General features: G+C 43.4%; 1 protein-coding gene across 2 annotated transcripts in view; it reads left to right on the forward strand.

The window, feature by feature from the left end:
* The window catches only part of LOC135535712 (protein tweety homolog 3-like), an 85,934-nt gene that overhangs the window by 58,271 nt on the left and 15,592 nt on the right, over nucleotides 1-12,071 (forward strand). For both annotated transcript variants that reach the window (XM_064962142.1, XM_064962144.1), the window contains exons 8-10: nucleotides 10,340-10,395; nucleotides 10,523-10,615; nucleotides 10,756-10,848. In XM_064962142.1, coding sequence (XP_064818214.1) covers nucleotides 10,340-10,395; nucleotides 10,523-10,615; nucleotides 10,756-10,848 — 242 coding nt within the window. The remainder of the gene's footprint in view (nucleotides 1-10,339; nucleotides 10,396-10,522; nucleotides 10,616-10,755; nucleotides 10,849-12,071) is intronic.

Below are 12,071 nucleotides of genomic sequence, written 5' to 3' on the forward strand. Positions count from 1 at the left end.
GGATGGATGGAGGGATGGATGGATGGTTTGGATGGAGGGATGGATGGATGGTTTGGATGGATGGATGGTTTGGATGGATGGATGGATCTCCGTCCTCTGGGTTCCATCTTTTTGACAGACAGGTCAACCTCTGTTCTCTCCACTGTGTGTGTGTTCCAGTAGGGAGTCTATATGATGTTCTCCCACTGTGTGTGTGTGTGTTCCAGTAGGGAGTCTATATGATGTTCTCTCCACTGTGTGTGTGTTCCAGTAGGGAGTCTATATGATGTTCTCTCCACTGTGTGTGTGTGTGTGTTCCAGTAGGGAGTCTATATGATGTTCTCTCTACTGTGTGTGTATTCCAGTAGGGAGTCTATATGATGTTCTGTCCACTGTGTGTGTGTTCCAGTAGGGAGTCTATATGATGTTCTCTCTACTGTGTGTGTGTTCCAGTAGGGAGTCTATATGATGTTCTGTCCACTGTGTGTGTGTTCCAGTAGGGAGTCTATATGATGTTCTCTCCACTGTGTGTGTGTTCCAGTAGGGAGTCTATATGATGTTCTGTCCACTGTGTGTGTGTTCCAGTAGGGAGTCTATATGATGTTCTCTCCACTGTGTGTGTGTTCCAGTAGGGAGTCTATATGATGTTCTCTCCACTGTGTGTGTTCCAGTAGGGAGTCTATATGATGTTCTCTCCACTGTGTGTGTTCCAGTAGGGAGTCTATATGATGTTCTCTCCACTGTGTGTGTGTTCCAGTAGGGAGTCTATATGATGTTCTCTCCACTGTGTGTGTTCCAGTAGGGAGTCTATATGATGTTATCCCACTGTGTGTGTGTGTGTGTGTTCCAGTAGGGAGTCTATATGATGTTCTGTCCACTGTGTGTGTGTTCCAGTAGGGAGTCTATATGATGTTCTGTCCACTGTGTGTGTGTTCCAGTAGGGAGTCTATATGATGTTCTCTCCACTGTGTGTGTGTTCCAGTAGGGAGTCTATATGATGTTCTCTCCACTGTGTGTATGTTCCAGTAGGGAGTCTATATGATGTTCTCTCCACTGTGTGTGTGTTCCAGTAGGGAGTCTATATGATGTTCTCTCCACTGTGTGTGTGTTCCAGTAGGGAGTCTATATGATGTTCTCTCCACTGTGTATGTTCCAGTAGGGAGTCTATATGATGTTCTGTCCACTGTGTGTGTGTTCCAGTAGGGAGTCTATATGATGTTCTCTCCACTGTGTATGTTCCAGTAGGGAGTCTATATGATGTTCTCTCCACTGTGTATGTTCCAGTAGGGAGTCTATATGATGTTCTCTCCACTGTGTGTGTTCCAGTAGGGAGTCTATATGATGTTCTCTCCACTGTGTGTGTGTTCCAGTAGGGAGTCTATATGATGTTCTCTCCACTGTGTGTGTTCCAGTAGGGAGTCTATATGATGTTCTCTCCACTGTGTGTGTTCCAGTAGGGAGTCTATATGATGTTCTCTCCACTGTGTGTGTGTTCCAGTAGGGAGTCTATATGATGTTCTCTCCACTATGTGTGTTCCAGTAGGGAGTCTATATGATGTTCTCTCCACTGTGTGTGTGTTCCAGTAGGGAGTCTATATGATGTTCTCTCCACTGTGTGTGTGTTCCAGTAGGGAGTCTATATGATGTTCTCTCCACTGTGTGTGTTCCAGTAGGGAGTCTATATGATGTTCTCTCCACTGTGTGTGTGTTCCAGTAGGGAGTCTATATGATGTTCTCTCCACTGTGTGTGTTCCAGTAGAGAGTCTATATGATGTTCTCTCCACTGTTTGTGTTCCAGTAGGGAGTCTATATGATGTTCTCTCCACTGTGTGTGTGTTCCAGTAGGGAGTCTATATGATGTTCTCTCCACTGTGTGTGTTCCAGTAGGGAGTCTATATGATGTTCTCTCCACTATGTGTGTTCCAGTAGGGAATCTATATGATGTTCTCTCCACTGTGTGTGTTCCAGTAGGGAGTCTATATGATGTTCTCTCCACTGTGTGTGTTCCAGTAGGGAGTCTATATGATGTTCTCTCCACTGTGTGTGTGTTCCAGTAGGGAGTCTATATGATTGACAGTTTGCTATCTGTCTCTGTGGCAGCTTAACACTCCAGCAACTCTTCTCTCTCCTGACTGTGTGTGTATCCTTCATCTTTTCATTCAAGCTATTGTCTTATTATCGGCCTCCTCCTTATTATCGGCCTCCTTATTATTATTGGGCCTCCTCCTCCTTATTATCGCCTCCTCCTTATTATCGGCCTCCTCCTTATTATCGGCACCTCCTTATTATCGGCCTCCTCCTTATTATCGGCCTCCTCCTTATTATCGGCCTCCTCCTTATTATCGGCCTCCTTATTATCGCCTCCTCCTTATTATCGGCCTCCTCCTTATTATCGGCACCTCCTTATTATCGGCCTCCTCCTTATTATCGGCCTCCTCCTCCTTATTATCGCCTCCTCCTTATTATCGGCCTCCTCCTTATTATCGGCCTCCTCCTTATTATCGGCCTCCTCCTTATTATCGTATTATCGGCCTCCTCCTTATTATCGGCCTCCTCCTTATTATCGGCCTCCTCCTTATTATCGGCCTCCTCCTCCTTATTATTGCCTCCTCCTTATTATCGGCCTCCTCCTTATTATCGGCCTCCTCCTTATTATCGCCTCCTCCTTATTATCGCCTCCTCCTTATTATCGGCCTCCTCCTTATTATCGGGCCTCCTCCTTATTATCGGCCTCCTCCTTATTATCGCCTTCTCCTTATTATCGCCTCCTCCTTATTATCGGCTCCTCCTTATTATCCGCCTCCTCCTTATTATCCGCCTCCTCCTTATTATCGCCTCCTCCTTATTATCGCCTCCTCCTTATTATCGCCTCCTCCTTATTATCGGCCTCCTCCTTATTATCGGGCCTCCTCCTTATTATCGGCCTCCTCCTTATTATCGGCCTCCTCCTTATTATCGGGCCTCCTCCTCCTTATTATCGCCTCCTCCTCCTTATTATCGCCTCCTCCTTATTATCGGCCTCCTCCTTATTATCGGCCTCCTCCTTATTATCGGCATCCTCCTTATTATCGGCATCCTCCTTATTATCGGGCCTCCTCCTCCTTATTATCGCCTCCTCCTTATTATCGGCCTCCTCCTTATTATCGGCTCCTCCTTATTATCGGCCTCCTCCTTATTATCGGCCTCCTCCTTATTATCGGCCTCCTCCTTATTATCGCCTCCTCCTTATTATCGGTCTCCTCCTTATTATCGCCTCCTCCTTATTATCGCCTCCTCCTTATTATCGGCCTCCTCCTTATTATCGGGCCACCTCCTTATTATCGGCATCCTCCTTATTATCGCCTCCTCCTTATTATCCGCCTCCCCTCCTTATTATCGGCCTCCTCCTTATTATCGCCTCCTCCTTATTATCGCTCCTCCTCCTTATTATCGCCTCCTCCTTATTATCGGCCTCCTCCTTATTATCGGGCCACCTCCTTATTATCGGCATCCTCCTTATTATCGCCTCCTCCTTATTATCCGCCTCCTCCTTATTATCGGCCTCCTCCTTATTATCGCCTCCTCCTTATTATTGCCTCCTCCTTATTATCGCCTCCTCCTTATTATCGGCCTCCTCCTTATTATCGGGCCACCTCCTTATTATCGGCATCCTCCTTATTATCGCCTCCTCCTTATTATCCGCCTCCTCCTTATTATCCGCCTCCTCCTTATTATCGGCCTCCTCCTTATTATCGCCTCCTCCTTATTATCGCCTCCTCCTTATTATCGCCCTCCTCCTTATTATCGGCCTCCTCCTTATTTATTATCCGGCCTCCTCCTTATTATCGGGCCTCCTCCTTATTATCGGCCTCCTCCTTATTATCGGCCTCCTCCTTATTATCGGGCCTCCTCCTTATTATCGGCATCCTCCTTATTATCGGGCCTCCTCCTTATTATCGCCTCCTCCTTATTATCGCCTCCGCCTCCTCCTTATCATCGGGCCTCCTCCTTATTATCGCTCCTCCTCCTTATTATCGCCTCCTCCTTATTATCGCCTCCTCCTTATTATCGGCCTCCTCCTTATTATCGGCCTCCTCCTTATTATCGACCTCCTCCTTATTATCGGCCTCCTCCTTATTATCGACCTCCTCCTTATTATCGGCCTCCTCCTTATTATCGACCTCCTCCTTATTATCGGCCTCCTCCTTATTATCGACCTCCTCCTCCTTATTATCGCCTCCTCCTTATTATCGGCCTCCTCCTTATTATCGGCCTCCTCCTTATTATCGGCCTCCTCCTTATTATCGGGCCTCCTCCTCCTTATTATCGCCTCCTCCTTATTATCGGCCTCCTTATTATCGGCCTCCTCCTTATTATCGGCATCCTCCTTATTATCGACCTCCTCCTTATTATCGACCTCCTCCTCCTTATTATCGCCTCCTCCTTATTATCGGCCTCCTCCTTATTATCGGCATCCTCCTTATTATCGGCATCCTCCTTATTATCGGCCTCCTCCTTATCATCGGCCTCCTCCTTATTATCGGCCTCCTCCTTATCATCGGCCTCCTCCTTATTATCCGCCTCCTCCTTATTATCGGCCTCCTCCTTATCATCGGCCTCCTCCTTATTATCGGCCTCCTCCTTATTATTATCGGCCTCCTCCTTATTATCGGCATCCTCCTTATTATCGGCCTCCTCCTTATCATCGGCCTATCCTCCTTATCATCCAGTGAGATTATTATTATTCTCCCTCCCTCCCTCCCTCCCTCCCCTCCCTCCTCCTTCCCTCCCTCCCTCCCTCCCTCCCTCCCTCCCTCCCTCCCTCCTTCCTCCCCTCCCTCCCTCCGTTTTGAAGATCAAAGTTCTTCAGTGGTCAACCTTTCAGAGAACCTTTCTCTCTCTACCCCTCTCTTTCCCTTTCTCCCCCTTCCTCCTCCCTCTCCACCTGGCTGTTAGGTTACCAGGTTACCCCTCTCTCCCCTTCCTCCTCCCTCTCCACCTGGCTGTTAGGTTACCAGGTTACCCCTCTCTCCCCTTCCTCCTCCCTCTCCACCTGGCTGTGTCTCCAGGTTACCCCTTGGAAAATGTGGTGTCGGACATTCCATTGACAGCATTTTAAATTACCGGATATTTTAGAAATGATCGGACCCATAATATAACTAGGATTATCATCAACTAGCATGGGTTACTAAAATAACTAGGATTATCATCAACTAGCATGGGTTACTAATATAACTAGGATTATCATCAACTAGCATGGGTTACTAATATAACTAGGATTATCATCAACTAGCATAGGTTACTAATATACAGTGCCTTGCGAAAGTATTCGGCCCCCTTGAACTTTGCGACCTTTTGCCACATTTCAGGCTTCAAACATAAAGATATAAAACTGTATTTTTTTGTGAAGAATCAACAACAAGTGGGACACAATCATGAAGTGGAACGGCATTTATTGGATATTTCAAACTTTTTTAACAAATCAAAACCTGAAAAATTGGGCGTGCAAAATTATTCAGCCCCCTTTACTTTCAGTGCAGCAAACTCTCTCCAGAAGTTCAGTGAGGATCTCTGAATGATCCAATGTTGACCTAAATGACTAAAGATGATAAATACAATCCACCTGTATGTAATCAAGTCTCCGTATAAATGCACCTGCACTGTGATAGTCTCAGAGGTCCGTTAAAAGCGCAGAGAGCATCATGAAGAACAAGGAACAAACCAGGCAGGTCCGAGATACTGTTGTGAAGAAGTTTAAAGCCGGATTTGGATACAAAAAGATTTCCCAAGCTTTAAACATCCCAAGGAGCACTGTGCAAGCGATAATATTGAAATGGAAGGAGTATCAGACCACTGCAAATCTACCAAGACCTGGCCGTCCCTCTAAACTTTCAGCTCATACAAGGAGAAGACTGATCAGAGATGCAGACTGGAGGCCCATGATCACTCTGGATGAACTGCAGAGATCTACAGCTGAGGTGGGAGACTCTGTCCATAGGACAACAATCAGTCGTATATTGCACAAATCTGGCCTTTATGGAAGAGTGGCAAGAAGAAAGCCATTTCTTAAAGATATCCATAAAAAGTGTCGTTTAAAGTTTGCCACAAGCCACCTGGGAGACAACCAAACATGTGGAAGAAGGTGCTCTGGTCAGATGAAACCAAAATTGAACTTTTTGGCAACAATGCAAAACGTTATGTTTGGCGTAAAAGCAACACAGCTCATCACCCTGAACACACCATACCCACTGTCAAACATGGTGGTGGCAGCATCATGGTTTGGGCCTGCTTTTCTTCAGCAGAGACAGGGAAGATGGTTAAAATTGATGGGAAGATGGATGGAGCCAAATACAGGACCATTCTGGAAGAAAACCTGATGGAGTCTGCAAAAGACCTGAGACTGGGACGGAGATTTGTCTTCCAACAAGACAATGATCCTAAACATAAAGCAAAATCTACAATGGAATGGTTCAAAAATAAACATATCCAGGTGTTAGAATGGCCAAGTCAAAGTCCAGACCTGAATCCAATCGAGAATCTGTGGAAAGAACTGAAAACTGCTGTACACAAATGCTCTCCATCCAACCTCACTGAGCTTGAGCTGTTTTGCAAGGAGGAATGGGAAAAAATTTCAGTCTCTCGATGTGCAAAACTGATAGAGACATACCCCAAGCGACTTACAGCTGTAATCGCAGCAAAAGGTGGCGCTACAAAGTATTAATTTAAGGGGGCTGAATCATTTTGCACGCCCAATTTTTCAGTTTTTGATTTGTTAAAAAAGTTTGAAATATCCAATAAATGTCGTTCCACTTAATGATTGTGTCCAACTTGTTGTTGATTCTTCACAACAAAAATACAGTTGTATATCTTTATGTTTGAAGCCTGAAATGTGGCAAAAGGTCGCAAAGTTCAAGGGGGCCGAATACTTTCGCAAGGCACTGTAACTAAGATTATCAACTAGCATGGGTTACTAATATAACTAGTATTATCAACTAGCATGGGTTACTAATATAACTAGTATTATCAACTAGCATGGGTTACTAATATAACTAGGATTATCAACTAGCATGGGTTACTAATATAACTAGGATTATCATCAACTAGCATGCGTTACTAATATAACTAGGATTATCATCAACTAGCATGGGTTACTAATATAACTAGGATTGTTTTATCAACTAGCATGGGTTACTAATATAACTAGGATTATCATCAACTAGCATGGGTTACTAATATAACTAGGATCATCAACTGGCATGGGTTACTAATATAACTAGGATTATCAACAACTAGCATGGGTTACTAATATAACTAGGATTATCATCAACTAGCATGGGTTACTAAAATAACTAGGATTATCATCAACTAGCATGGGTTACTAATATAACTAGGATTATCATCAACTAGCATGGGTTACTAAAATAACTAGGATTATCATCAACTAGCATGGGTTACTAATATAACTAGGATTATCATCAACTAGCATGGGTTACTAATATAACTAGGATCATCAACTAGCATGGGTTACTAATATAACTAGGATTATCATCTAGTCTGGGTTACTAATATAACTAGGATTATCAACAACTAGCATGGGTTACTAATATAACTAGGATTATCATCAACTAGTCTGGGTTACTAATATAACTAGGATTATCAACTAGCATGGGTTACTAATATTACTAGGATTATCAATAACTAGAATGGGTTATTAATATAACTAGGATTATCATCAACTAGTCTGGGTTACTAATATAACTAGGATTATCAACTAGCATGGGTTACTAATATAACTAGGATTATCAACAACTAGCATGGGTTACTAATATAACTAGGATTATCAACTAGCATGGGTTACTAATATAACTAGGATTATCAACTAGCATGGGTTACTAATATAACTAGGATCATCAACTAGCAGGGGTTACTAATATAACTAGGATCATCAACTAGCAGGGGTTACTAATATAACTAGGATTGTCAACTAGCATGGGTTACTAATATAACTAGGATTGTCAACTAGCATGGGTTACTAATATAACTAGGATTATCATCAACTAGCATGGGTTACTAATATAACTAGGATCATCAACTAGCAGGGGTTACTAATATAACTAGGATTGTCAACTAGCATGGGTTACTAATATAACTAGGATTATCAACTAGCATGGGTTACTAATATAACTAGGATTATCATCAACTAGCATGGGTTACTAATATAACTAGGATCATCAACTAGCAGGGGTTACTAATATAACTAGGATCATCAACTAGCAGGGGTTACTAATATAACTAGGATTGTCAACTAGCATGGGTTACTAATATAACTAGGATTATCAACTAGCATGGGTTACTAATATAACTAGGATTATCATCAACTAGCATGGGTTACTAATATAACTAGGATCATCAACTAGCAGGGGTTACTAATATAACTAGGATTGTCAACTAGCATGGGTTACTAATATAACTAGGATTATCAACTAGCATGGGTTACTAATATAACTAGGATTATCATCAACTAGCATGGGTTAATAATATAACTAGGATTATCATCAACTAGCATGGGTTACTAATATAACTAGGATTATCATCAACTAGCATGGGTTACTAATATAACTAGGATTATCATCAACTAGCATGGGTTACTAATATAACTAGGATCATCAACTAGCATGGGTTACTAATATAACTAGGATCATCAACTAGCATGGGTTACTAATATAACTAGGATTATCATCAACTAGCATGGGTTACTAATATAACTAGGATCATCAACTAGCATGGGTTACTAAAATAACTAGGATTATCATCTAGTCTGGGTTACTAATATAACTAGGATCATCAACTAGCATGGGTTACTAATATAACTAGGATCATCAACTAGCATGGGTTACTAATATAACTAGGATTATCATCAACTAGCATGGGTTACTAATATAACTAGGATCATCAACTAGCATGGGTTACTAATATAACTAGGATTATCATCTAGTCTGGGTTACTAATATAACTAGGATTATCAACTAGCATGTAATATATTATATAATAATATATTCACACAGGCCAATTAAACTCCACTAGATTATTAACCTGTAGACCAATAAACTGTCAAATGTCTTTCAATCAATGAAGGTTGAAAAGACAGTATTTATTATTTAACAGGGTTTTTCTTCTTCTCCAGCGGCAATTTCATTTATCACTTTTCCAAAAAACAAATATCAGCCAAAAGCCGGCTATTACCGTCGAACCGAAGCCCTGGTGGGTGTGTTAAACAAATATCAGCCAAAAGCCGGCTATTACCGTCTAACCGAAGCCCTGGTGGGTGTGTTTAACAAATATCAGCCAAATGCCGGCTATTACCGTCTAACCGAAGCCCTGGTGGGTGTGTTTAACAAACATCAGCCAAAAGCCAGCTATTACCGTCGAACCGAAGCCCTGGTGGGTGTGTTTAACAAACATCAGCCAAAAGCCAGCTAATACCGTCTAACCGAAGCCCTGGTGGGTGTGTTTAACAAACATCAGCCAAAAGCCAGCTATTACCGTCTAACCGAAGCCCTGGTGGGTGTGTTTAACAAACATCAGCCAAAAGCCAGCTAATACCGTCTAACCGAAGCCCTGGTGGGTGTGTTTAACAAACATCAGCCAAAAGCCAGCTAATACCGTCTAACCGAAGCCCTGGTGGGTGTGTTTAACAAACATCAGCCAAAAGCCAGCTAATACCGTCTAACCGAAGCCCTGGTGGGTGTGTTTACATTGGGGTTGATAGTCTTGTTGTTGAGGCTCAGTGGACTGTTACAGTTCATGTTCCTTATCAGTCCTAGTTTTAATCATTTACTGATGCAGGGTTTGAAGACCTACAGTGAATGATCCTCGCTCGCTAGCTGTCTGTCTGTCTGTCTGTCTGTCTGTCTGTCTGTCTGTCTGTCAAATCAAATCAAATCAAATTTATTTATATAGCCCTTCGTACATCAGCTGATATCTCAAAGTGCTGTACAGAAACCCAGCCTAAAACCCCAAACAGCAAGCAATGCAGGTGTAGAAGCACAGTGGCTAGGAAAAACTCCCTAGAAAAGCCAAAACCTAGGAAGAAACCTAGAGAGGAACCAGGCTATGTGGGGTGGCCAGTCCTCTTCTGGCTGTGCCGGGTAGAGATTATGTCTGTCTGTCTGTCTGTCTGTCTGTCTGTCTGTCATTGTTTAGTTGTTCGTATATATTGACTGTGTTTCTCCTCATTACCCTACTCTATTATCTCCATAGTATACACTGTGTCTTCTTGTTGTAAATAAGGACTTCTTCCATTTGAATGGATCTACCTGATTCAGCAAAAGGGGGTAAATAAATACATTATTGACGTCAACATGTGTCTGTTTCTCTCCAGATATCCTGCAGTATTACCTGAGGTGCAGCAGTGGCCAATCAAATCCTTTCCAGCATGTATGACTCCGCCTCCTCCACACACATTCTAATCAGGAAGTCCTGAAGTCCTGCCCTTCACTGAAGTCCTGTGCGTGTGCGCGCGCGTGCGTGTGCGTGTGCGTGTGTGTGTGTGTGTGTGTTGCAGAAGCTGTCTGGCAGTCACAAGGCCCTGGTTGAGATGCAAGATGACGTGGCAGAACTCCTACAGTCAGCTATACGGGATTACCCCACCACCAAGGTAGGGGAGTGTGTGCTGATGTTCATGTGTGTTTGTTTTTGTGCTTGAAAGTGTGTGTGTGCCTGTGCGGGTGTTCATGCGTGTGTGTGTGTGTGTGTGTGTGTGTGTCTGTGAGTGTAACCTCTGCTGTGGATCTCTAGGGGACTCTGGAACAGATTCAGACTGTGTTGAACTCTACGGAGGTTGGCCTTCATCAACTCACCGCTCTGGTCGACTGTCGCAGCCTGCACATGGTGAGATACAGTGTGTGTGTGTGTGAGGGGATGAGCTCCTCTCCTTCAAATAAATAAAACAATCTTCGTCCCTCCCCCTGTTCAACTGTTCATTATTTATAGGTGGGGTAGCTACTCTCTCTCGCTCTCTCTCGCTCTCTCTCACTCACTCTCTCTCGCTCTCTCTCCCTCTGTCTCTCTCTCGCTGTCTCTCTCTCTCTCGCTGTCTCTCTCTCTCGCTGTCTCTGTCTCTCTCGCTGTCTCTCGCTGTCTCTCTGTCTCGCTCTCTGTCTCGCTCTCTCTCTCTGTCTCGCTCTCTCTCTCTGTCTCGCTCTCTCTCTCTGTCTCGCTCTCTCTCTCTGTCTCGCTCTCTCTCTCTCTCTCTCTCTCTCTCTCTGTCTCTCTCTCTCTCTGTCTCTCTCTATCTGCCTGTCTGTCTCTCTCCTCTCACCCTTCATGATAATGTAAGTGACTTTCCTCTTTTTGAAGTCCAGAAAGAAAAAACTTGTTAAATCCCACCTCCTTTACACCTTGATTCAACCGTTTTCAAACGGTGTCGTCGTGACTAGTAAGAGTTGTTACCAGGGAGATCTCAAACCACCAGGCTGTCTCTTTCCTCAAATCAAACAACTGACAACAACCCTCAATATGACAATGACTCACTCCCGCTTCTCTCTCCTCTCTTCATCTCTTATCCTCTTCCCTCTTCTCTTATCCTCTCCTCACTTCTTCTCTTATCCTCTCTTCATCTCTTCTCTTATCCTCTACTCCCTTCTTCTCTTATCCTCTCTTCATCTCTTCACTTATCCTCTCTTCATCTCTTCACTTATCCTCTCTTCATCTCTTCTTCTCTTATCCTCTCCTCTCTTCTTCTCTTATCCTCTCCTCTCTTCTTCTCTTATCCTCTCCTCTCTTCTTCTCTTATCCTCTCCTCTCTTCTTCTCTTATCCTCCTCTCTTCTTCTCTTATCCTCCTCTCTTCTTCTCTTATCCTCCTCTCTTCTTCACTTATCCTCTCTCTTCTTCTCTTATCCTCTCCTCATTTCTTCTCTTATCCTCTCCTCTCTTCTTCTCTTATCCTCTCCTCTCTTCTTCTCTTATCCTCCTCTCTTCTTCTCTTATCCTCCTCTCTTCTTCTCTTATCCTCCTCTCTTCTTCTCTTATCCTCCTCTCTTCTTCTCTTCTCTTATCTCTCTTCTTCTCATCTCTTATCCTCTCCTCCCTTCTTCTCTTATCCTCTCCTCC

This window comes from Oncorhynchus masou, unplaced genomic scaffold (assembly GCF_036934945.1).
Source record: "Oncorhynchus masou masou isolate Uvic2021 unplaced genomic scaffold, UVic_Omas_1.1 unplaced_scaffold_504, whole genome shotgun sequence".
Lineage (NCBI taxonomy): Eukaryota > Metazoa > Chordata > Actinopteri > Salmoniformes > Salmonidae > Oncorhynchus > Oncorhynchus masou.